Below are 27,800 nucleotides of genomic sequence, written 5' to 3'. Positions count from 1 at the left end.
CGTGCGCGCGCCACCCGCAGGAAACGACGGCTGCGCGGGGCCGGCGCCGCCCCCGCCCCGCCCCGCCCCGCCCCGCCCCGCCATCGCCATCGCCGCGGCGCCCCCGCCTCCCCGCCAGCCCAGCCGGCGGCCCTGCCCCGCCGCCCGGCATGAACATCATGGATTTCAACGTGAAGAAGCTGGCGGCCGACGCGGGCACCTTCCTCAGCCGGGCCGTGCAGGTACGGGGCGGGCCGGGGCGGGGGCGCCGGGGCCGGGGACGGGGACGCCGGGGACGGGGACGGGGAAGCCGGGGACGGGGACGGGGACGCCGGGGAAGCCGGGGACGGGGACGCCGGGGCCGGGGACGGGGACGCCGGGGAAGCCGGGGACGGGGACGCCGGGGAAGCCGGGGACGGGGACGCCGGGGCCGGGGACGGGGACGCCGGGGACGGGGACGCCGGGGACGCGGACGGGGAAGCCGGGGACGGGGGAAGCCGGGGACGCCGGGGACGGGGAAGCCGGGGACGGGGACGCCGGGGCCGGGGAAGCCAGGGACGGGGACGCCGGGGAAGCCGGGGACGGGGACGCCGGGGCCGGGGACGGGGACGCCGGGGCCGGGGACGGGGACGCCGGGGACGGGGACGCCGGGGCCGGGGAAGCCGGGGACGGGGACGCCGGGGCCGGGGACGCCGGGGACGCCGGGGACGGGGACGGGGACGGGGAAGCCGGGGACGGGGCCGGGGACGGGGAAGCCGGGGACGCGGACGGGGAAGCCGGGGACGGGGACGCCGGGGACGGGGAAGCCGGGGTTGGGGACGGGGACGCCGGGGACGGGGAAGCCGGGGTTGGGGGCGCCGGGGACGGGGAAGCCGGGGACGCGGACGGGTCGGCCCGCTGATGGGCGCGGCCTGGCGCCCCGGCCCCGCCGGCCGCTTCCGCCCCGCTCGGCCCAACCGCCGCTCGGCCGAGCCCGGAGCCGGGGCGCCGCCCGCACCCCTGCGCCACCCCCACCCTGCTGCCTCGGTCGGGTCGCGCTCGCCCCACCGGCCGTGCCCCGCTGCCCTTGCCCGCACCGCGCCGCCTCCGCCCCGGGAAGGGTCGATCGTCCCAGCCCAGCCCCGGCGGGCAAGTGCACGGTGCAGGTCGCCGCCGCCGGGGCCCACGCTTCACCGAGGACGCAGCAAAGCTGGGGTCAGGGCCGCCCCGACCCGTTCCCCACACCGGCTCGGGGCGTGGTGTCCACCGCCCCGCGTTGCTGTGCTTCGGGCCCACTAGGAGGGGAAAAGTTCACTGCTTCTCCTTGTTCTGTAATCAAGGACTTGGGCGGGTTTTTACAGTCAGCGCCACGTTATGCAAACGCAGTTTATATCTGTGAACAGATGTGTCACAGCGCGGTCCGGCCGCAAACAGTCTGGTGTGTAAGTTAGTGGCATAGGGTAGTGGCAGCATCCTCTTCTGAGAGGAGAAAACAAAAGTATTGTGCCCGGATCATTCCTTGTATCCTTTGCCCTGATTTTATTGGCACCATTTGACACCGTATTGCATTATCCTAGGCAAAAAGAATGAGAGAGTCCCCCCCCCCCCCCACACACACACACAAGGTAATGACTGCCCACCTCAGGGAAAATGCTGTGATGAAGCAGTCTCTGATGGCCGCACATTTCACATGTCAGCTGCAGCAGACATTGTTAACCCTCCTTTGTATAAAAGGAAGTGGCCTCAGATGTAAATAACTTGCTTGACTTGACTTGCTGGGCTAGTAGTAAACCGTCGCCCTCTGGCCTACTACTACATGAGCAGCTGATTTCTCCTAGAATGAGCCTTACAGTGTGTGGGGAATCGCAACATGATGTGGCCTTGAAAGAACTTAAAGAGGGCTGGAGGTATAGGTATCTCTGCCCTTAAAATGCAAACATCTACCTTATTATCAACAGCAAGAACTCTTAGAAGTGGGAAATGCTAATTCCACCAAGCTTTCGGTTTCCTGGATCGATGCGATGAGTGATAAGCTAGCTGTCAAACTTACCCCTTTATTCTCCTTCCTTCCCTGAGATGTTCGGTTAAATAAATGGGAGATGAAATTAAAAGAGAGAGAGAGATTTAACATTGACTTCAGTAGAGGACCAGAGCTTGTGGTATTTTAATTTTAGTGCTGGTACCTGTTATTCTGGATATTTAATGAAGATTTGGTACTACATAATGCCACAGTTCAATACAATTAGCTATGCTCCAGATACATACTTTCCTGCCTCAACAGGTCACATTTATGAAACTCAATCTGAATTATTGAAAGACACAATTTTAAAAAGTAAATCTAGAAAAACTTTAAAGCTATACTTCTCAAATGAATTTTAATTGCTTATTGTTTCAAGTACTTTTTAAAACAGTTTTTCAGTTGTATCCTAATATGTGAACTGGCAAATAATTTCCAGTCTTATTCAAGCATATGTTCCATGTTTAGATTCTGTATTAGGAACATCACTGATTAGCAGCAAATTAGTGTTTCTCCTCATGAAACTTACAACCTAGGAGAACACAGACTATGACAATACCAGGTGATGGTAGCGGATAGGGTAAAATAGTAGAGGTGATTGTAGCCGAAGGAGGAGAGTTAGACATGTCAGTCTAACAGGATGAAGTACAAAAAGACTTGTGTGAAGTGATGACATGCAAGTATATGTAGTTTTTGTTGTATTCCAGACAAAAGACGTGAGTTCAAAGACTCTGGGGCTCTAGAGATACTGGAGAGACCCAGGGGGAGAGAGCTATGGCCACAGGACAGGGAAGGTGGATTTAGTATTAAGTGTCCTTAGATAGTGTCTGTAACTGTTAATGTCACATGCTGAAATTCTATGGTGAAACGTACAGTTTGAGGTTTGTTGTACAGGTAGTTGAGAGCAGCTTTGCGGAATGGTGATAGTTGTTGAAGCTGAATTGTGGGTATGGGCTTAAGTTTCATTATACCACTTTCCACTGTACTACTAGTTTATTGTGTGTTTGCTACGTCCCACGGTGATTTCAGTTAAGTTTTTAAGGGAAAAGGGTGTTTCTAAAATAAAGCATGAAACAAGAATGCTGGCATAGTAGTTTACAGCGAAACACCTTTCTTATTCCAGCATTTAGTCAGTAACTGAGTTAGTTACTACTCTGAGCTATAGTGATAAGGGTACAGTGCCAAAGTGCCAAGTTTCATGCTAAAAATAGTTTCAGACCTGTGCCAGTGAGGAATAGTAGAGAGAGTGAGGCCTTCTCGTTCCTAAATAATTTCCTTTAAAAAAAAAAGAAAAAGAAAGAACAAGCCCTCCCCTGGTCAACTATTGTAGGTACTTTCATTTTACCTAGACAATTTTAATTAGAAATTAAATTTTTTGTTTTAAAAAGAAGCATGACTATTCATGTTTATAAATAGGTAGATAAGTCTTGGTACTTAAAAAAATGCAAAGGTAGAATGTATGAGTGACCAAATGTTCCTAACACATCCAGTGCCTAATATAAGATCCTGGGAAATACCTATTTTTATAAATTTACATTTTGATAAAGAAATAGGAATATAGCATTAGCAGTGTTACTACGTATCTGCCCTAGCTACCTCTCACCTTTTTAAATTCAGGATAGCATTTAAGCAGTCCTTAGTTGAGTAGTTAACTGAATATCCTATAGGAAGTAAAGATAGGCCTACAGTACTGGAAACAAATACGCAGCACAAGGAAGCACAGAGTCTGGGATATTTGGATTATGGAATCAAAATAAAGGTTACGAACTTCTTGAGGTTAGCATAAGTAAAACAAGCAATTATTCAGTCCCAAAACTGACACTTAGACAGAATGTTTAATCACACCAAACCCCAGCTCATCCCTCAGTAGAATTACTGTTCTTACCCTGTAAGGGTTATTTTAATCTGATATAAATAAGACTCATACCTTAGTATAAGGACCTTTCTAACACAAACTGAGCCCGGAAATGAGGAAGCATAACAAAGATGCATTATATTTTTGGAAGGAAAAAAAGAAAAGCAAGCATCATAGAAATAAGCTAGGCATGGTTGCATATACTACAATACCAGAACTCGGGAAAGTAAGGCAGGGAAATCAAGTTGAAGGCCAGCCTGGCCATATATACCACGGCTATCTGCCTCTCAGTAACAACAACAACAATAATAATAATAATGGTAACTTTGAAATTTTTGAAAAATAAATAGCAAAGCTATGCAAATGCTTTGCCAGTTCTTCCTAGCATCATGTGAGACTTCCTTCCTCCAGAACTGTTTTCTAAACAGGCTTCCACATTCAGACTCTTAGGGAGACTTTATTTTGTCCATAAGGAGTTCACTGTTACTGTCTTTTTTGTAGATTCTTACTTTATAATTCACTTCTAATTTGCTTTCTGTTATATAACCAAAACCAACTTGGGAAAGAAAGGCTTACTAATGCAGTTCTCAATCCACCAGCAAGGGAAGCCAAAACAGGAAGGCACAGGGGGCGCTTGATACAGAAACCATAGGGGAACACTGCTCTTCCTAAGCTCACACATAGCTGCCTTTCTTACCTGCCTGCAGGAGGTTCTGCCCATAGTTCTGCCCAGTTCACAAGAAAGTGCGCGCGCGCACACACACACACACACACACACACACACACACACACACACACACACACACGGCCTGCAGGCCAGTCTGATAGAGGCAGTGCCTCTTGAGGTTTTCCTTTTACCAACAACCACGGTTAGACACCACAGTTATATACTGATTCATAAGTTATGTAATGTTTGCTTTTTTTCTTGTTTCTTTCAAGACTGAAACTCCATAGCAAATACATGACTTGTAAATATCATCTTTGCTCTCTTAAATCCTCACTATTTTCTGAGACCAAAATATAAGAAAAATTTAAATAATAAGCCAATAGGCCTACTAACCTGAGATTATGAAGTGTTTTTTCCCAAATGACTAACTTTATGAGCATCAGCTCTGAAATATTGCACAGAACTTCCTTGAACCCTAACTCGTGTTGATAAAGTCAGTGGCTATCTTTTGAGTCACTATCATAAACGTGTTTTAATAGTTTCTAATCTGTGCCTTTAAACCTAGTATTTCTAAAATATGTTAGATAGAATTGACATCTTACATACTAGAAAGAGGGGGCTGTATTTTCCTAATCCTTGGGTAGTACACTTCAATGTGTTCTACCATCTAACTTGTTATGAGAAGGGCACCTCACATAAATACTGACCTAATGAGTAATGATTTTTAAATTAATGATGTTGATCTCTGTAGTTAATCTCTTCAATTAATGTTTGATATGTATACAGTGGTGGTGAGCTCTCCTTCCTCACAGAAACCGATGCTCTAAGCTCCTCTCCCAGACTGCTCCTGGCTTCTTCCAGGTTCATTTCATCTCCAGTGAAAATGTCCCCAACTCTACTGATTCCTATTATTCCAAATAGTTATTCTTCTCTACATAAATTTATTGTATCATTCAGAAAAAAATAAAATCACCTATGTTGATCTTCTGTTGAGATCCTTAAACCTTTGCGTGCTTATTTTCTCATTATTTAGGTTTTATTTCTTCTCAAAAAATTTTGACCGTGTGGTGGTGGCACACACCTCTAGTCCTGACACTCAGGACACACAAGCAGGTAGATCTCTGAGTTTAAGGCCGCCTGGTCTACAGAGTGAGTGCCAGAACACAGAGAAACCCTGCTTGGGTGGGTGGGGGAGAAGAATATATATGTATGTGTATGTTAATGTTAATATATTAATTTTATATGATATATTAATATTAATAATTGGATTATTAAAATAAACCGTGTATATTTGTATGTTGATATTGATATTATGCATACAATATTAATATATTAACTTATGTCATATATTAATATACATTGATCTATACATCAGTGTATTAGCATATTATATATTTAATATATTAAATATATTAATTTATGTTATATATTAATACATTGTTCATGTTAATGCATATTAATATAGTATATGTGTTGTATATGTATTGTGTGATAATTTTTATGTATTAATTAGATTCTTAAGAACAGAAACTTGGCCTGTTTGTTGGAAACCTAAGTGCTTGTCCAAGTTAGTACTATTACATACACACACACAACACACACACACACTTGGTAGTTATTGAGAGTCAGGGAGATGGCTCAGCAGGTTAAAGCACCTGTCACCAAACCTGATGATCTCAGTTCTCCTCCCAGGACCCATATGATAGGAGAGAAGCTACTTCTCCAAGTGGTCCACTGACTGTCAGTGTGCGTACACACAATAAATAAAATGTAACTTTAAGTTTTTAAAGAAAGACTAAATATTTGTTGAAGGAATGACTGGAATAAAGGAACAAATAGCATGTATTTTTAAATTTTTCTTGCTCACCCTTTAAAGATGATGTTCACCTAAGTGTGTTTCCTTTCTCACGATGCTTTCTGAGGTGAAGCATTAATGTAAAATTCTGATGCATACCTTTTCAAAAGGTCTGCTCTTAGAACCCTTAAGAAGAAGTAAAACATACCAGGCCCCATCCCAAGCGTGAGATTGCAGTTGGCATGGCTGACATTGGGATCGGGGTTTGCTGTAGGTAGGTACAGTGTACTGCCTGTTGACAGTGTATGGCAAATTTGGGGGTCTCAAGGAAAGTAGTTGGTCTCTGGTCCCATACAGGATCTTTGATGAGTGCTGATAATCCTTTGAAAGTATGAAACTCAGAAGAATGAGGCCCAAAGAAATGGCTACAAAACTCAGAAAAGTAAAACAGAAGAAAGGGCTGTAAGAAGTGGAGGGGGAGGGGCAAGGTAAACATTGCTTTGTTAGCTAACCACCAAGTCTTGCATTTTCCTACATTGAAGGAGAAAAACCAGACATTGTAGAAGAAAGTTACAGATTGCGTAGAGCCTCAGATATCACATCTGTTGTTTACTTGAAAAATACCCAGAAAACCCCATATGGCCAGAGGCCTTTTCCTCTATTCTATAGACATCGCTGCCTTTCCTTAGCCACCCTCACAGCCCGTATGTTAAAACAGTGTATGGTAACTATATTCAACCTCCTTTTCTGATCTTTAAAGGGAACACCTCCACTTTGGAGCTGGAGAGATGGCCCCATGGGTAAGAATGCATACCGACTGCGCTTGTAGACAGAGGCCTGAGTTCTGTCAGGGTACACCATGTAGTGCTGGTCGGTTAGAGAAAGAAGGCACTCCAGGATGAAATTTTAAGGCCTATCTGGCAGCTGACAGGTCCAGCCTCTCTGATGGACTAAACCCTGAACAGCTGTACAAATGTATATTTATTGATTGTTACACAAAGTATTTCATCATACCAAGGTCCCTAATCTAATTTGCATGTTTTACTGAAGGAGATCATCATATGCCCCATGACTCTAGTCCCTTATTATGTATCATTTGCAATACACAATAATTCAAGAGCCTCGGGCGTGCCTGAGGCATCTTGTGACCAAAGTCATGGGATGGCTGCAATGCCCCTTCAGCAAAACAGTCACTGTTTTCCACAAGGGTTCTTAAAGGTAAAGTACTTTAAAAACACCTGTTCATTCTACTGTCTACCCCAATACAGTGATTGCTAAGTTCCTACAACAGAGTTCAATTCCCAGCACCCATGTCTGGTGGCTGACAACCCCTGTAACTCCAGCTTCGGAGACCCATTGCCCTCTTCTGGACAGTGTGGGACCTATACCCATGTGCGCACACACACACACACACACACACACACACACACACACACATACACACACATACACACACACACACACACACATTTAAATTCTTTTTTTTAAATAAATCTTATAAAAAATACTTCTACTGTGTGAATAATGTAGCAAAAAATAGCCTATAAACACATTGTTAGAGCATACCCTGAAAAACAACGTAAGTGATAACTTGCTCAGAAGGTTTCATAAATGTGTGACTTGGGTGTGATTAAACTTATAAGTAATACATGTCATAAAAAAAATTCAAATTTGAATAACGATTACCTGACTCTAAGCAGATATTTATTTCCATAGACAGCCTTCTTTTTCTCTATATAGACAGTCTTAATTAATCCTCAAAATATTAATTGTTAGGGAAGTTGAGTTAGGAGAACAGCCAAAACCATTCTGAACTACATAGTAAAACCCTATCTCAAAAAGAACGTTATTTTATCACTTCTATAAGAAAGGATACAAATGGAAAAAAAAAAAAAATACTGAAAAGCTTGCCCATGTCTGAACTCAGATTCAGCCGGCCCAAATCTCAGTCTTTGTTAGAAGTGTTTATGTACCAGGAAATAGAGAATTCATATCATGCATTTTAGTAGAAGACATAGGATAGTCATCATAAGTAGGATGTATGTGGGTGATATATTACCATAGTCCCCACACACATACAACCAATTTTCATAGGCACTGGCTTACAGACAAACCTGGGGTATAATTATTTACATGTTTAGGATTATTTGGATTTGATTTTTGTTTTCACTTATTGACAGTTTCCTAACATACATTTGAAGTGTGTTTATGTATTTATGTACTTATTTTAAATAATCACAGTTCACAGAAGAAAAGCTTGGCCAAGCAGAGAAGACAGAATTGGATGCTCACTTGGAAAACCTCCTTAGCAAAGCCGAATGTACTAAAATATGGACAGAAAAAATAATGAAGCAGACTGAAGTGCTATTGCAGCCAAATCCAAGTAAGACACTTTGCTCCTTATCTGCACTAAGCGTTGCTATTAAATGTTTGTAAGGTTCACGGTAGAGTCTGTGTCTTCCAGGTCTGTGGCGTTTTTATTATGTGTATTTGGGTTACGAAGAGATGGTGGAAATTTGTTTACACCTCCTAACAAGTTTACAGAAATACTAGTAGAGTCCTGACATTCATCTTAAGACTCACATTTTCCTCTAAGTTATTACACTTGATTTTTGGACAACCATAAAGTGTTTAGGATCACACAAGTCAGCATAGCCTTGCAAACTGGGACTGCTAAGTGTCTCTTAGGTAGAATAGCAAGCTAACTGGAAATGGAGCTTCAATTAGAAGCAAATGCATAGACATCTAGTCTTTTTAAGGTGTGCATTAAATGTCAAAACGAGGCTACAGTGCCTGTTTTTCTTTCCCCCATTGCTATTGGAACACATTGCAAAATTCCAGTTTTAAATTTCAAGCATTATAAGAATCCTAATAATCACATGCCATTGTAGTTTAGCTGTAGTAACTTTAAAAATGCAAGCCTTGAGTGAGGCTTTGTATCTTTGGTCACCACGGGCACAGTACAATGTTTCTTGCTCATTAAAGAATACTTAAGTTATTCACAATTGTACTTTAAAACTACTTCTGTTCTTTTTCTGCCAAGAGGTCTCACATCTGTATACAATTTGTAAGCTCAGTGACTGGCAAACAGAGAAATATAATACAGTGCCCGCTTATCATTCTCTCCATTGTTTTGCAGCAAGTAAATCAGGTTGATTGTTTTGTGGTATGATTATAAAATTATATAAACTTAAAGTAACCTTTTATTTTCCCTGAAAGTCCTATAAGCTTGACATTTTCGACAAAATTTGCATAAATACATAGTGCTATAGCAGAATTGCCTGCATATTTTCAGATCTGGTGAATGACTTAATGAATGAAGCAGTATTTACTAATGTACCACATATTTTATTTACTGAATCAAAATCAATTTAAAATTTACCTTTTCACTCTTGACCATATTGGTCAAATGCATTTAAAACTGAAAATCACAATCAAAACCTTGAAACCTGGTCAGCATTCATAGGTCATTTCAAAATGACCCATTTTGGTTGGCAGTTAATGTTTTGGGTTTTTGGTTTTTGCTTTGAGGCAGGGTGTCACTGTATAGCTCTGATTGGCTTGAAACTGACTAAGTAGATGAGGCTGGCCTCAAACTCAAAGATAATCATTCTCCTGCCTCTGCCTCCAGAATTCTGAGACTAAAAGCATGAGCCATTATGCCTAACTAATTAAAGGTTTTATGTTCTGCTTTAAAATTCTTATCATTTTGCAGAAGACTGCCAAAAAAGCCAGTATTTTTTTTACATCATCTAATTCATATATTTTGTATATTACAAACTAAACCTTTTATGTATTATAAATAACATTATTTTAGCCAACTTGTAAAGTATTTCCATTACTATTTCAGGTCCTTAAAAAAAAGAAAGAAAAGAAAAGAAAGAAAGAAAGAAAGAAAGAAAGAAAGAAAGAAAGAAAGAAAGAAAGAAACACTTTTCACTGTAATTCAGGGAGATATTAAGACACTAAAAATTAACCTCTAACTGTCCCATGGACTTGTATGTGTGCATACGAGCACAAGTTTTAGCTGTCATACTGTCGATGGATATGAAGACTGTTCCAAAGCAGGACGATTGTAGTCCTCAAGCTCTGTCTCTGTAAGAGAGTTAATACATGTTCATGCTAAAACGCATAGATGTGGTTCTTGGATCTTAGATACTTTGTATACATTTCTGTAGGTGAATATCCCTGATTTTAAAATGATCAACATAACTTTAGAATAGATTAAAGGCAACTTCACTGGATATTAAGTTTATAACTCTCTTAAGATCTCAAAGAATACTCAAGAATGTTTTTGTACTGAGGTACATTACCAGGTTTTTGAACTGTAAACCTTTAGAGATTATATAATAGTCAACATATAATTATATATGATTAGACTTAAAGATACATACTAGAATAAATGGTAATTGTATATTTTCCAGTGGTAGTGACTGGAAGGAGAACAAACTTAAATCATTTTGCTCTTTTGAAATAATTGCGGTTTATTTAAAATTCTTTTCATTTGTTTTGATTGGCGGGGTGGGAGGGTTCCACTGTGTAGTCCAGGCTGGTCATGGACTAGAGTATTTCCCCACCACCTCATGCTGGAGTTACTGGAGTCCACCATGCCTGGCTTATTCCCTCTTTTGAAACACTGGTATTTCTAACCTTTCTCCTAGATGCCAGGATAGAAGAATTTGTTTATGAGAAACTGGATAGAAAAGCACCAAGTCGTATAAACAACCCAGAACTTTTGGGACAATATATGATTGATGCAGGGACTGAGTTTGGCCCAGGGACAGCTTATGGTAAGTGAAAGTGAAAGGTTCTGAAAGGAAATAATTTCAAAGTCATGTTATTTGTCTTCATTTCCTTGTTGTATTAGTAATTGTTGTAATGACTTACATTTAAACTTCCAGTGCCTGTTTATTTTACATTAAAAATACTTCACACATAGTAAATGTTTGGCCAGACCATACTGCTTTTGTTTGACTTCTGCAGTGTCAACACTCAGGGTATGTTAGTAGTCATCGTCTCTGGATATGTAGGATGCATTGTATTTCTAGTTCATGTTTTCCATTATGTGTTTACAGGTAACCCAGCTTTGTTAGTTCCTATACTATTATTACATTTTTCTTTGTTCTATGTAGATATATGTGAATTCATGTGTCTATATGGATATGTATGTACATGCCACAGTTTTTATACAGAGAGTTAGTGTTCTCTTCTATCATGTGGGACCCAGGTCAGACTCAGGCTTAGCAGCAGAAACCTTTACTGTTAAACTATCTCTGGCACTATGGGGACCTCAAAGTTCCATATTTCTATTATAAGGCCTAATTTCAATTTTTCTCTTTCTCTTAGTCTATTTGTATGTACTTCTAGTAATTCTAATGAATGTATTCTGATAATTAAAATTAGACTTTAAGAATCTATTCATAGAAAATAGTGGCCAAAAAAAAATGGGTCTCCTGGCATTGGTCTAAACACAGTATAATATATTTATTTGTTATTTTGGTAAATCCTCACTTTTTTGTATCTTTTAGAGTTTTGAGACAGGGTATTGCTACATAACATTGTAATAGTATATTTAATAGTATAAATTCTGTTGTGCCCATTTTTAAAACAAGGAAATGTCTGTGACCACACAGATATCAACTCAAATGTAGATGTCTGTTTTCAGAGTCAGAAGTTCTTAACTCCTTACCTGTGGGGAGGGATCTAATCTCATGTTAACAACATAAAGGGTTAAGATCTGCATAACCCACATTCTTTGGAGGTAGAACTGGGGCTGATCACGGCTTCTCTTTTCTACTCTACTCTAACTCTGTTTAAATATCTATCTGGGCATAGTTTAAAAAACAAAAGACGATTTTTGTTCCTCTGCAGGCAATGCCCTTATTAAGTGTGGAGAGACACAGAAGCGAATTGGAACAGCTGACAGAGAATTGATTCAGACATCGGCTTTAAATTTCCTCACTCCTTTAAGAAACTTTATAGAAGGGGATTACAAAACCATCGCAGTGAGTCGGAAATACTCCATTTGTCACATAATGTAGACTATGCTTACTTTTTAATAGCAGTGGTGGTAATGTTGCATTTAAAACACTTGCATACTCTGAACAAGTGCATATCCATCAGAATACAAACTAAACCTCATGAAAGGGCTGTTACTAACATAATCCCCAGTTTTTAACCCCACATTGTTAATATGCCTGTACGTTGATTTTCAAATCCATGGAGAAATTCCTGTTAATTATAAAAACAAAATATTGTTATAGTATGCTTGCGTGCTAATTTAAACTGGAATTTAGAAACCTGCTAATTACTTTGGCTCCTATACTTTATCTGTGTATTCCAAGAAGTATTATTACTTTTAAAATGCTACTTATTGTGTAGTCATTTATGTTGTCATGTTTCTTTCTAAACTTAATCTGTTAGTCCATGAAGCTTGTCTTATTGCTGGCAAAAAAAGGAAGCTGTGAGGGATGTTTTTCTTAAGACTTTCTCAGTGCTGCTCATTGTTGTGCATATAAACTCCAACGTTAATTTGCATAGTCTATACTACAGAATAGCAAGATTCAGTTTGTTTAACTATGGCTTTATCTTTGTATACGTAAGTAATTTGGGCCTGACTTAAATTAATGTAACTAAAAGATACTAGCTTAAGCCAAGACTATGGCTCAGTAGTAGTGTTTGATGAAGGCTCCATTAAAAAGTAATAACATGTCAGATGGATGAAATCTGATATATGTAATATAAAAATTAAGAAAACAGACTCCTACAACAGTTAGTATAAAGCATTATACAGTGACTTGAGTTATGTTTATGTATTATTCAGTCTGTAAATTTGAAATTCTGTCTTGGAGTAGTTGAGTTATATTTGATGCTATGACATATTAAAAACAGCCTGCCCAGTCTGTAAGAGAGATCACATAGAACTTTACAGAGCCATGTCCTAGGCCTCTCTAAAAGTCTGAAACAGCTTCTTAGCGTGGCCTCCTCCAACACTGTAGGCCAAATGACTCTTCTTAGTTGTGGAAGCTGAACTGCATTATAGGATGGCGAGCAGCATCCTAGGCTTCTGTCTGATAAATGCTATTAACATCTCTTGTTGTGACAACTGAAGATAGTGCCAAATGTTCTCCAGAGGGATTGCTGGTGGGAGGGAACCATGCTGGAAGATACAAAAACTAATACACCTTTGCTTCACCTGGGATTCAAAATCTGGAATGTTTTTAAGTAGTTTTAAAGGGGCAGGGAGGGGAAATGTCAGGTATAACATGCTTGCAATCATAGCATTCAGAGAACAGAGGCAGGAGGATTGCCACAGTTCAGGGCCAACCTGGTCTGGTCTACATGGTGAATGTCCTGTCTCAAACAAACAAAACGGAAAGACACGTGCGAGGCCACTGCTCTGTATGAACTGGCACACATACTGCATGCAGAGTGACTCCTTAAATGGGGGTGGTCTCCTGCATTTTAGCCTCCTTAGCTTTACTTTGTTCTTTTTCATTATAGAAAGAAAGAAAACTATTACAGAATAAGAGACTGGATTTGGATGCTGCAAAAACGAGACTTAAAAAGGCAAAAGCTGCAGAAACTAAAAGTTCAGTAAGTAGTGTATATTTATCTGTTTCTAATAGAAAAACATTTCGGCTTAATAACTTGAAAGACTGTGAAATATTTTACTAGTACACCATACAAGTACAGAGTACAGATAGAGTATGGCAAGAATCGGGTGTGTTTTTGTTTGGAAACAGATTGATCAGAACCAAGTACATGCAGGTCAGTGTAAACTAGTCATTGTCAGGAGGCATTAGTCCCACCACTGAGGTGGGCCCAACACTGTACCGTGCTGCATGCTTAGTGTGCGTTCTAATGCGCTTTTAAAGGGCTGCTGCAGTGGGGAATGGGAAAAGATTTTAATTTAGATGAAAATGAATCAAGTTCAAGAATATTTGCCTATGGCTTAAAAAGTAAGTAATTGTCTTTAGATATCCAACTCAAAATAAATAAAGGAATTGTCACCAAGAATAGTTAGAAAAGATTGAATAGTGTTAACATGGTTTCCCAGGTAGCTTTTTCAAAGAGGAAGAAACCCATAATATGGGTAAATAAGTTCTGGTATGTTCTTTTTAGAAAACCGGCCCCTAAAATAGGTTTCTCTTTTTGTCTAACTCTTATTTAAAAGGTTTTAAACTTTAATCTAATAGATGTGCTGTCTATATTTTCATTCTATTGTGTACAGTACTTAAATTAGATTTTAATTGTAATAGGTTGAAAATAGTATAATATAAACAAGAATGAGTTGTTAGAGGAAGATAGCATTTTAATTAGAGCATAGGGATGTGTTTTGTTAAGAGGGATAATATCTGGACTCCCCAACCACAATTTCACTCATTTCATAATACACATATAACTAGAATGCTAGAGAAAGCGTATAGTTTTCTTCGGTGAAGGAAAGGTTGAAAATTATTATATCAAGAAGTTGACATTTTGTATTATCTACTACTGGGGGAGGGCTAGCCTCTATCAGATATTAATTGTCAATCACTTCCTTTTGCACTTCTTAGAATATCACAACATCATCACCTCAGTGTGATTTCCATAAAAAAAAACTGTCTATAATATTAAAATTTATAAAAGAATGCTGTAGATGGCATGAGACCCTAAATTAGTTTACTGGTTTCTAGTGTTAAGGAAAGTGAATTAGTATGATTTTACTTTTAAGATACTAATTTTATAATCAGGAAAATCTTAACAAGGATCATTGGAAAATAATGTCAAAAAAAAAATAACTTTGATGGTTGTGGAATAAGAATAATATTGCCAGGTTCCAATACAAATGTTTAATTAACAACCATTCTAGTGACGGTCTGTTCTTCAACCTAGGAAAGTACCAGGAAGCACACAGACCTAACTATACTGTGCTTTAATTATACTAGCATAGTGTAGCAGCACTGCTAGGAAGCACAGGAACTGAATATAGCCTTCTGAAAAAGGATTCTTCTTGATACATCTGGAAAAGTTGGCAATTGATATAGCCATGAAAATTCATCTTCAAAATTAAAAGATGATGCAGGTGGTATATCCCAGCAATTTGTGTAAAGGTTTTTAGAATCACTACATGATACAAACAAAACTTATCTGCAGCCAAAAATAAAAATATTAGTCCAGAGAAAAATTGTATTTTTATTCTTTCTCTGCAAGACTTGTTCTTCTTCAGACATTATTGCCATAGTCTGAATTACTCTTTGCCTGTCTTTCAAGTCCATGAAAACGATAGAGACTACTAGAGTTTAGTTCTTTTTTTTCCCCCCCTTTCTTTCTGATACATTTCTTGGTTTTGAATTGACAAATAAAGAGAGTATTTTACTCTAGAAATTATTTGATTTCACTGTTTTGTTTTTTATGTGGATTTTTTTGTGACTACCCATTACTGTCCTAGTTGGGTTTGAGAGCTAGGTTTATCCCTACTTACTAAAATGCTTCATTTACTGTTTTCCTGGCCTCGCTCTTTAAATTCTCTCTGTACTGAATGCTAATTTTGTCAAATGTGTTCTAATGCAAAGTTCATTAATAATAAAAAATTTCTGCTACCCTCAGTTCACAAATTGTTAGATTAAACTTTTTGATGATTTAACCCTATACATACATACACCTGTATCTAGTATTGACTAATCTTTGTTTTTTGGTGTAGTGTATTGAAGAAAGATAAAACATCAGGGGTATTTCTCAAAAAAGTGTAGCATCTTAGTAAACAAGAAAATAAGACTTCTGAGAATGGGACTCAGCCATAGAATGCTTGCCCTGGATTCTGTTCCCTGCATCACACAATAAATAGTAAAAATAAAATAGACAAAGCCAGACATAGATACACCTGTCATGCCAGAAGTTGGGAGTTAGAGTTTCCTTCACTACACAGTGACACTGAGACCAGGGCAGGGTGAATGGGGCACCGTGCCCCATAAAAATCAACCAAAACAGTAAACAGTTATGTCAGAGAATTAAGGAAAACACTTGAATTGGTTCCTTTTAAATTATATTTGGTAACCTAATCATAATATTAGCTTTTTAAAATTTTGTTTAATGGGTAAAAAAAAAAAGTTCTTTTTAGTGTTTTCTAGCCTTTAAAGGAATCTGAGAGAAATGACCCTTCATGTAATTCACATAGTGTGTGTGCTCTCTGTGGACGTAAGCTGTACCACTGCAATCCAAACCTTTGCCCTACAGTCCCGGTAGGGTGGAGCATTTTCAGTTGTGAGAAATGCAGGAACTGCATGCCTGAGAACTGAAACAGAAAATGGTTAGAGGTGCCAGAAATTCACAGAATAGAAAGGAGCTTTAAATGGGAAGCTTATTGGTATAAAGCAGGTTTTCGTGGATGAAATTTTAACTGTGTTACTTTGTAATCTTTAAAGAGGTATGTTTCTCCTAAACAAGTCTAATTTGATATTAAATATCAGCTGCTTTTTGTTCTGAAAATTCTGTAATGAGCAGGCACCATTCATGAAATATGTAGAAAAACAAATAGTTTGTTGTTTTTTAAATAGAAAGAACATCCGCTGTCGCAATGCCTGTTCATGACGAGCTCTATTGAGCAGGTGTAACTCCTTTCAGTGTGCTCATGGGTATAATGTGTTCTCCATTGAGCAGGTGTAACTCCTTTCAGTGTGCTCATGGGTATAATGTGTTCTCTATTGAGCAGGTGTAACTCCTTTCAGTGTGCTCATGGGTATAATGTGTTCTCTATTGAGCAGGTGTAACTCCTTTCAGTGTGCTCATGGGTATAATGTGTTCTCTATTGAGCAGGTGTAACCCCTTTCAGTGTGCTCATGGGTATAATGTGTTCTCTATTGAGCAGGTGTAACTCCTTTCAGTGTGCTCATGGGTATAATGTGTTCTTTGTCTCTCACCTATGCACTTAAGCAACTAAACTCCACCCGGCTTGAAGGAGATAACATTATGGTAAATTTCTCTTACATGCTCAACTTCCTGCATGTAAAATGGCTGAAGGTTTGTTGGCCTACTGTGTTCTCTACATCTTCAACAAAATGCCTTCTCTTGCTATTAGCTGCATGTAGAAATCAAGTAGCTGAAGTTAATAAGCATTGATTATGTCTGGGAAAAAAATGCCAGTTGAAGTGTTACTAAAACTTGAAAAACCCACCCAATTTGTTGTTCATGCCAAAACATTTTAAAACCATAGGTGTGTAATGCTCTTTTACATCTAGTAAAGGTTTAGTGTTAGTTTAGGCTGAATTTGCAGAGTGTTACTTTAGCAATGAAAATTAACAAGATTTACCTTTCTTAGAAAACAGTAAAAGTATACAAATGGACTTCATTTTTTGTTCTTTGACCATATTGCTATTGAAATTCAATATAGAATTATTTTGTCTGCTATTCCAGATAAGACATATTCCAGTGGCCAGGCCTGTTCCATATTCAGTTTTGCTAAGTCCTTAAATAACTCCCCAGAATAAGGAAATGGAAATTGTTTATAAGAGCTAATGTACATATTTAGCTCAAATTGAAGAAAGTTTTGAGAAGCTAGGTTTGTTTTTGTTTTTTTTTTTTCTTTAATTAAATACAATTATGTGAATATAAGAAAACAGTTAATTCATGTTAGCCTCTAGCAATTGATAGTCCTTGGGGCCGGGTACATGGTTCAGTCAGTATAGTGCTGAGTTTGGATTTCCCAGCACCCACATTTTAAAACCCATGTATTTCAGTGCCTATCTACAACCCAGCACCAGAGGCAGAGACAGGAAGATCCTGGAGCCAATTGGTGAACTCCAGGTTCAGTAAGAGCCCCTGGCAAAATGTAAGGTGGAGGGAGAGCAGTGGAGGAGGGCACCTAAAGTCAGTCTATGTCCCAGTGTCACCCCAACACATGCACACGCACACTCACACTCACATATACACACGCACACACTCACACATACATATACACAAGCACCATATACACACGCACACATGCACACACACTCACACATACATACAAGCACACATATATACACACACTCACACAGTCACACATACATATACACACACACACACCACACATACACGCACGCGCACACACTTACATACAAACACATGCACCACACACACATGCACACTCACATGTACATACACACATATACACACACCACACATATACATATACATGCTCATACACAAACACACATGCACTACACATGCACCACACACACATATGCACACATGTACCACACACACATATACACATACACACACATACATACCACACATATACACAGGCACTACATATACACTCTTACACACACCACACACACACACATGCACCACATGCATACACTCATACACACACGCACTGCACACATACACACATACATACACAAACCGCACACACACACACACACGCACACACACTCACATACATGTCACAGACACATACCACACACACATACACACGCACTCACATACATCCCACACACGCATACACACAACACGCACCACATGCACACATACATATATTAAACACACACAAAAAAATTCATAATTCTTGGAATTATATTCTAAATAAATTGCTGCCATTTAAAATGGCAAGAAGTCAGTAGTCTCCTTAATAATTAATGGCTCATTGATTGCTTTTATTCTGTTAGCATTAAACTAAAAGCAGGAAAAATAAACCTGATGTTTAGTATTTGCTTTTGTTTCCAACTATTAATTTTTTAAAGTCCTGACTAAATAACAGCTTTCGTTACATAGCAAGAGAACGTATTTATTTATTTCCATTGTCCTATCCATAGGTAATTGAAAAGGGTGGGACTATTTCAGTCATTTTTAATTTTGTGTAAACCGTAGGTTTCCTTTTGTTCATGGTAAAAATATTTTAAAATGTTAGTAAGACTTTGCTTGGTTATTAAAAGCATTTGTTTTATAGCTGTTTATCATCTACTTAGTAGATATATAACTGGCATGATAAATATATAATAAAATGTTTAACTGGCAATCTTAAATTTATTATATTTCAAATTAATTGTTTCTCCCCAAAAATAGTTGTATCAGTAACACTCAGTGTCTATATACCCTTGTTTTGTTTATTTTAGAATGTAACCCTCAAAGTTAGTAGTTCAAACCTCTCCTTTTACATGAGAAGCTGTAGGTTCTCTGAAAGCTCAGATAGTCTCAGTTTGAGAAACCTGTTACTCTTATTTGTAGAGTTAATTAAAAGATTTTAAAGTTGGTAGTATTGATACATATAATAGGCAGACTTCATAATACAGTCAGCTATATTGATTTAGATTACTACTGTGTTCACTTTGTAAGGGGGAGAAGTATGCCATTTCAATTCAAGTACATTTTTCTATACTATAAGTTGTAAGAAATGTTTAACTCCAACTTTATTTCATGTTCTATATTTCTCTCTAATTTTTAATGCTGGCTAGATTTGGGCAGAGGAAGTGACGAAAGTAAGTAAACTTTTAAACTACAGGGTTGTGAAACCAGGATTTAATTGACATTCCTTCAGTAAACATTAAATGGAGCTACTGACAATTATGGCCTATGGTACAACTCTTTTAAACCCTGAAAAGTGAGGAAATTGACGTTTGTTTACTACTAGCAGCCGCATTCAGCAGTAGAATTGCACTCCACAGATGCTGTGCACACCGTGAGGAACCCTAGACAACAGAGAAGCAGGTGGAATTCACACGGTGTGTTGCTAGAAGACGGGCGAAATACTTATTTATTCATTGAGTTATTTTAAATGTAAAGGACACCAACTGTTGTACCCTCCCGTCTTTAGAGAACTGGGTTTCAGGGAAGTAAAGGTGGTGAGCCCAACATGAAATTTTCTGTCACTTTAGTAGAGTATACCTGTAAAATATATAGTATATAGCTGCATAAAACGCAGCCTAGCAAATATCTATAGTCACCATCATAATTCCAATTTCATCATTGTACACACAATTAGATCTTTTGATTTTTACCTTCTCCCTCATAGTAGTGAAAGCCATCCGTCTGCTTGTTGTTGGCTGTCCCTCTGCCTCTCTTACCATCTCTCTTTTTCTCTTGGCTGGGAAATCAAGTTTTAGCTCAAGAAAATGGTGGTTTTTAGTGCAAATTTATTTCAAATGTTATTTAAGGTCTTCAGGCATTTGTTTCACTTGCCATTCTCAGGCTTACCAAAGTCTGCATTCCAGATGAAGATAATGTTAGTAATTAAGGGTAGGTACTGACTGTGGCCTCCGATATTTAAATAGCTTGGTAAGCCTTAATTTTTATTTTATCACTTATAAAATTGTTGATCGATCCTACAGTGTGTTTCATGCGTTTGAAACACATGTAGTTTGTTGAGCTATATTGATTGTGTTGTTTGGCAGTGCAATGTGAAATGCTTGCCTTAAGGTCTCATTTTCCTGTGTGGAATCTTAATCAACCTAGTGCGGTCCCATTCTCTCCAACATGAAGAGGAGGGCCAGCATGTGAGAGAATATAAGTGGGACTGTGAAACCAGGATATAAAATACCATGACCAAAAGCAACCTAAGGTAGAACGTTTATTTTGGCCTTGGTTTCAGAGGGAAGGGCCATGTCAAGGGAAGCATGGCATGGTGACAGGAGCAGGAGGCTCCTGAACACATCTGTATTCATTCACAGGGAACAGAAAGAGAAGCAGAAGCGAGGCTATAGACTTGCGAAGCTGTACCTCCTCCAGCAAGGTGCCCCTTCTAACACTCCGTAACCTCCGATCAGGGCTTTATTCCTACGGAGAAACGCCATGACCCTGGCAGCTCTTACAAAGCAAACATTCAGTTGGGGGTTGCTTACAGTTTCAGAGGGTTAGTACATTGTCTTCATGGCTGGAAGCATGGCAGCACACAGGCAGACACAGTGGGTGCTGGAGGTCTGAAGGCAGCGGGAAGAGCAAGACACTGGGCCTGGCTTGAGCATTTGAAACCCAAAGCCCACTCCCAGTGACACACTTCCTCCAACTAGGCCACACCTCCAATAATGCCACTCCCTGTGTGCCCGTGGACCATTTTCATTCAGACCACCACACCCCCTACAATACCATCACCTGTGCCTATGAAGGACAGTTTTCATGCAAACCACCACTTAGGGCATCTTTCCTTAGTACAAGCTCATAAAAGATTTCTGTCTACAAGACTGAAAAGTAGTTGGTGTAGTAAATGGGGGAAATTTGTGGTTTAAAAAATGCCTGTTACATAAGAGTATATAAAAACACAGGAAATTTGTCTAAGTGGGCTTGAGACCTAAACTAACCTAAGCCTATAAGTAGGTAGTCCACCGAGATTGTTAGAGCAAATGCCTCAGAAGTATGATGAGCATTTCTAGTATATAGGTGCTGAGTCGTGGTACCACCACCCAATAGTGTGTCCATTTTCCAAGTTTCATCTTAAAGGAGCTCTTACAATATACCGACCCATCCTAAACTGTCATAGTAAATAGGCAGCTTGCTAGCAGTAATTCTTCTATGATCTTTTCCTTACATATCTGTACCTTAATTGTAAATGAAGTCAGAAAGAAAAATGATACCCTAGGAGATCAATAATTATTGGTAAAATTCATTGTCTTTCAGCCTCTCTTATGTAGCATTTCTTCTTCAGTGAACTGATGATGTTTATTAGCCTCTATTTGTTGGGTGAATAGACAGTTTGAGATATTTGACTATTTATAGCAACCTTGAAATTACCTTGGAACTTGTTAAAGAGATGAGATTCATTCCTGCTGGTTATTTCTCAGACTCTCAATAGACAGTGCAGGGTGACTCAATAAGCTTCATAGTATGGTGCTGTTCAGCTGAGATTAAGCATGACGTTTTAGTCCCGCCTAGAAGACTAATGTCCTGGCTTTGTTGATCTTTGCTAGTACTGCCGATGTCTCCTTTTTTCTCCATTAAAGCATTGTCGTCATTTCAGTCTCATGTACCCTGCTCACTTTAATCAGACACCTAACCTTATAATTTCTGTACATTTGTAGAAGTAACCCATATGTTATATCAGATTGTACTTTCACCTGGATGGAACCAGCCCAGTTTACCTTTGAAATTCATTTGTTTTAATTTGCTGGAGGTTTTTCTATAAGAAAAGCCATTTTGTAGTCCATCAAACAGAGTAGTAAATAGTACAAGTGTAACCTGAAGTGACTGAGGCTTCTATCTATACCTTCTGAAAAAAGAACACTGATTCTTTTCATGAACTTTTATCTGCTTCCTATTGTCTTCCAGATAAAATTAATTTTAGGCCCCCTAAAGTATCTGATTTTACTTGAAGTTAATGTATTAACTTTACTTATTATGCAATATAAATCAAGTTTATTTTTGTAAAATAAACTTAGTGGTCAATACTTACTTAGTCCCTCGGCCAAGTCTGTTGCCAGTAGGATATTAGAGCCACCGACTGGCAATGTACTCCTTTGTTAGCTGGCTCATGGGAGTCTTTTGTCACCAAAGGATAAAAGAGATAAAGGAAAAGTATTTGGCCTTGCTTCATTACATCTAAGAAAGCATGTCAATTGTTTGCATGTGGGTAACTACATGCTAGAGAGTCCGTCACTATCGATGATTTCCAGTAGTGAAGTTAACCTGATTGTTTCAAATAGGCTGTGAATTTCATTTTTCCTCCTCATTTTCCTACCACCTACTTCTAACCAAAGTTTTGAGATATTGATATTTAGTATATTTAGATTTACTTAGTTTTTCAGTGAACTGTTTGGTTCCGGCACTAAACAGAATCCAGTAGTGCTACCTACTTCTCATTTCCAAAACCAGTGACTTCATCTTGGTAACTGGAAGAGTATTTATATCATGCAAATCAGGATGTTACAGCACTTCCTTATTCTTTAGAATCAGTGCTGGCACAACACTGAAGACTAGCTGTAACTGTTAGAAAAACTTTCAAACCCTAATCTTAATAAATGATGTAATTACCAAAGCCTATAAGAAAGTTAACTTGTAGGACAACCAAGAACTATCTTAGCAACAAGTGTTTAGTAACTATACATAAGAGGTGGGAATCCTATGGCTTTACTCTTGCAGTCTTTGATTTGAAATTAAAGACTGTTGTTAACTTTTAGTACAAAAGAAAAGCACATATTAATAACTTTTAAAGTACTACTGTTTTATAATCATAAAACTATGGTACTCAGTAAAATACTCACTGTAGCAAAAAAAAAAAAAAGTATATGGGTATCTTAACTGTCATAATATGTCTTCAGACTAATTAAGTATGAGTCAAGAGTGAGTGAGGGACCAGTTCTGTTCATTGGGTTTGATGACACAGATAGGTCTAGAAACTAAAAACCAGTTAAGACACACACAAAGAATAGGGAATCATCAAATTCTTATTTGGAGTATACTGGCATTTGGGGGGGGGGGGGGTCTGTGTAAAGTGAACTAAATCTTCTAATGACATCCTTAAACTATGTTCTAATTTAAGTCTGAACAGGAACTACGAATAACTCAAAGTGAATTTGATCGTCAGGCAGAGATTACCCGACTTCTGCTAGAGGGAATCAGCAGTACCCACGTGAGTATTGAATCACCCTGAACAAAAGACGCTGAGACAGCACTTAGGCGGCTAAGGAGGAGTCTGTGACGTTAAAGGGTCCCTGAGCTACGTAGCAGACACGGCCAGTCTGTCAGTCAAGGGAAGCTGCAAGTGTGAGTTGTTAGCCGGGGCCTGAGGGAGTACTTCATTTTCTCTTACACCTCATCACTTACTTTCTCCCCGTTTCATAAACCCTCATGTTGGTTCCTCTTGGCTAAGCGAAGTTTGTCAACTTATTGTCCAGCGGTAATTAGTCTTAGTAAGCCTGATCGAAATATGAGTGTTAATAAGCTTTATGGTGGGGCACTACAGGGTCCCTCCTTCACTACAGTGTGTCCTCTGTTCTCCCGTGCCACCTGAAGAACTTCCCAGAACTGACTGCAACCTTTCCATTGCAGGCCCATCATCTCCGCTGTCTGAATGACTTTGTAGAGGCTCAGATGACTTACTATGCACAGTGTTACCAGTACATGTTAGACCTCCAGAAACAACTGGGAAGGTAGCGCTTTCCTTTTGCTATGTGAGGGGAGAGTGGAGACTGGGAAGGGGCCTCCATGGGGAACTGGGCACACAGCACTGGCACAGCAAGATGGTAGAAAGAGACAAGAGGAAGCATGAGGCTGGCAGGGAGGGCATTGGAAAAGAAAAGGGAATGAAACAACGCATAGCACAAAGCTCATTACTTTGCACAGTAACAAAACAAACAAACAAAAAGACACAAGTTTTTTAAGTCCTGATGGAAGAAGATCAGGTTTTTTATGTGAGGCTGGTGGTGTGGCCCAGTGGGTAAAGGTTCCTGCTGCCAGGCCTGATGACCCGAGTTCAGTTCCCAGGACCCACATGACAGAAGGAGAGAACTGGCGTCTGAAACGAGTGCTGACCTCAGCGTGCCCGTATCACACACACGCATGCACACACCACAGAAAAATGAATGAAATTTAATTAAAAACTGAAAAGTTTTTATACACAATCCAGTAGCAAGGGTGAGAATTGAAAGAGTTAAGGATATTGTTAGCTTGTACACAGTTCCCTTTTTTTTAATTATCAGACTTCAGAGGTAACATTTTTAGCTTTCCTAGCACAAATCTGTTACCAGAAATGAGAAGGTAATTAGGGGAATGCTTTTTAGTGCCATATACAGACAATGATAGATATATTTGAGGCTTAACTTTTCTTTTACTACTAAATAAGTTTTGCTGTTGGTTGAAGAAGATAGATATAGCTACATTAATATTTTGTTACCTTAAAGGTAAGCTAATTTATTAATTTGTTAATTTTGAAATACCTGCCTTAGTCACCAAATATATTGTGCAGTTACACCAGCAAACAAAAGAAACTAGGTTACTTGCCTTGATGGAGCTCACATTGTAAGGTGGCACTGGAAATAATATGAATTCTGAGTACCAGCCGTGCATAGACCAACCATGTAAAATGTAGGAGCAAGGCGCTGTGAGGACATCTAATTATGGCCCAGTTGCAACGAGCTGCATATCCCAGGTGGAGTTATTTTAGTGGAAGTCATCTAGATGAAGAACAAGGCAAGAGTGAATATTGCAAACCAGGGTACAGGAGAAAGAGAAGCAGCAAGTTGGGAAATTGGCTGTACTTCATTCTAGTGAGAACATAGTGTTTTAGTGGAGAAAGGAATTGTTTGCAAGACAAGAGGAGTTGACAGGATTGCACCATGAATGGCCTTAAAAGTAAACCATTAAAAGGAATTTGTCATTGTTTATTCTGCAAATTTATCCTTCAGATTTAGGCCTAGACCAAAGTTAGGTAACATCACAAAGCTAATTTTAGATCTTCAAAATAAACTGTAGCCTATTATTTTTAGATCTGGTAGCCTGCCTGGTTTACATTTGTACATTCTTAGTGTTTTAATAGTAGTATGCATGCCTGAAGATAGAACTGTTTAAACCTGAGAAACCGTATCACTTCCTTCACACTGTACCTTGACACTGTGGAAATCCAGCAGATGAGTCGTGCACTTAGCCATTCAGACAAAGCTTCATCGCTGGTACTCAGGTAAAGCACCGTACAACATAAAACCAGCGCTGTTCTGGTGAAGGCTGCCCATCCTGCCTCTGCCAAGAATTGTGTGGCTGCTAGGGACCAGTGACAGGAGTAGGGGAAATGTTAACCTTTTGTTTATGTCAGGACAGGTTAGCTGTCATGGGTTATGTCTGAAATCCCAGCACTCAGAGGCTCAGGCAGGAGGCTAGCCTGGTCTACATAGTAAAACACTTCTATCTTTTTTTGTTTTAAGTTCTTATATGCAGACCTTAACAGTAACAAATAACAAAGCATCCATGTCACACTAACCAACCCAAAAGCTGTTTCTGGAGAGTAGAGCCATGTTGTAGTAGGATTATTGCTAGTAGTAGCTGGATAACATCTGTTACTTCTGTAGGACTTAAGTTGTACTCAGATATTTTCCATACACCTCATATGCGTTATTCATAGACTTTGTAGTTCTCACCACCACACAAGACCAGCACTGTTAGTGCATAGTATTCACAGGAGGAAACAAGGATCAGGCACAGAGTTGGTCGTCTTTTAATTAACTATAGTGATTTGGTGTTATTGATTATGAACTTGTACAGATGTATTTTTAAATGTTAAAGTTCTTAGAAAGGTGGCCATCATTTTTCAGACTTTCTTTCAATACAGATGTATGTCGTGTGCCGAGGTGGTAAGTTAGAGAGGGACAGTAGAGTCTTAATCACATCACAGATTGTTAAGTCAGTGAGACAGTTGGTTGAACAGTGGGTGGAGCACTTCCTAGCTGAAGTGTTTCTCTCTGAATCTTCCCAGTGGGAAAGTTGGTAAACAGTGCCATCAAGTGGTGATAGTGAGGAATTTAATCACTTGAAAATAGATAATTGAGGGTTTGGATTTTTGTTTTTGTTTGTTTCCCAACAGTTTTCCATCCAATTATCTTTCTAACAACAATCAGACTTCAGGGACACCTGTGCCATCTTCTTTATCAAATGCTATTGGTCCTTCTGCTATGGCTTCAACAGGTAGCCTAGTAATCACCTCTCCTTCCAACCTCAACGACCTTAAAGAATCAAGTGGCAGCAGGAAGGCCAGGGTTCTCTATGATTATGACGCTGCAAACAGTACTGAGCTGTCACTTCTGGCAGATGAGGTGAGTGTGTCACAGACACGTGTAGTCTGATGTTAGGACAAAATGTAAGTTTCTCATTACTAACTTATGAATCGTTTATTGTGAATGTGTCATAATTTGATTTGTTAATATTGACACTTAAAATTCTATTTTACATGGTAGAGCAAAAGAAATAATGTTTTAAATGTTTATACATGTAAGTTCTACCTATGTTTAAAACTGCCCACTGATAAAATCCATAAATTTTCAGCTAAATGGTTATTAAAAACCCTTAATCAATGAATAGCTTAAACATATTTAACAAAAATTTGATTTATTTGCTATATGTTTATTTTTAATATAGTTAATAATTGGAAATATTATATCTTGTAGGTAATCACTGTGTTCAGTGTCGTTGGAATGGATTCAGACTGGCTAATGGGGGAGAGAGGAAATCAGAAAGGCAAGGTGCCAATTACCTACTTAGAACTTCTCAATTAAATAGGGAAACCATGAACAATTACCTATCATGACACCATATTTATATACAGTAACTCTAAAGCAGGCTTAAGTATCTTTCATATTCATGTGATAAGGAACTGAGAAAGAAAAATTACAAGCCATCAGAAACTAGCCATTCTGCCAATAAAATTGCATGGTTAATACTTCATTACAGAATTTATGTTAGAGATTTCATGACAAGAATGTTTTCTTACACAATTCTCTTTCTACTGAGGTTTCACTAACAAGCAACTTCTACTTTTGACCCAATTTAAAAACAAAAGGATTGTTTTCTACTGAATTTTTCATTAACAACAAGCTTTTTCTTTTATGCAAAATAAATTTATTGTGCATGA

General features: G+C 39.3%; 1 protein-coding gene across 3 annotated transcripts; it reads left to right on the top strand.

Annotated features, from left to right (window-relative positions):
• The first annotated feature begins 84 nt into the window (after positions 1-84).
• Positions 85-27,800, top strand: Sh3glb1 (SH3 domain containing GRB2 like, endophilin B1). Of its 3 annotated transcripts, none has more exons than XM_051194713.1 (11): positions 85-221; positions 8,534-8,675; positions 10,954-11,082; positions 12,164-12,297; positions 13,796-13,888; positions 17,207-17,245; positions 19,711-19,734; positions 23,724-23,813; positions 24,233-24,333; positions 26,757-26,985; positions 27,337-27,800. In XM_051194713.1, exons 1-11 carry the CDS (start codon positions 150-152, stop codon positions 27,442-27,444), a joined length of 1,161 nt encoding a protein of 386 aa, XP_051050670.1. In that variant the 5' UTR covers positions 85-149; the 3' UTR covers positions 27,445-27,800. The 3 variants fall into 3 exon arrangements, with proteins under 3 accessions (XP_051050670.1, XP_051050668.1, XP_051050676.1); XM_051194711.1 differs by having other exon boundaries at positions 17,207-17,293; XM_051194719.1 differs by lacking the exons at positions 17,207-17,245; positions 19,711-19,734.

This window comes from Phodopus roborovskii, unplaced genomic scaffold, assembly GCF_943737965.1.
Source record: "Phodopus roborovskii unplaced genomic scaffold, PHOROB, whole genome shotgun sequence".
NCBI classification, from domain to species: domain Eukaryota; kingdom Metazoa; phylum Chordata; class Mammalia; order Rodentia; family Cricetidae; genus Phodopus; species Phodopus roborovskii.
This window is presented reverse-complemented; position numbering and strand designations above follow the sequence as displayed.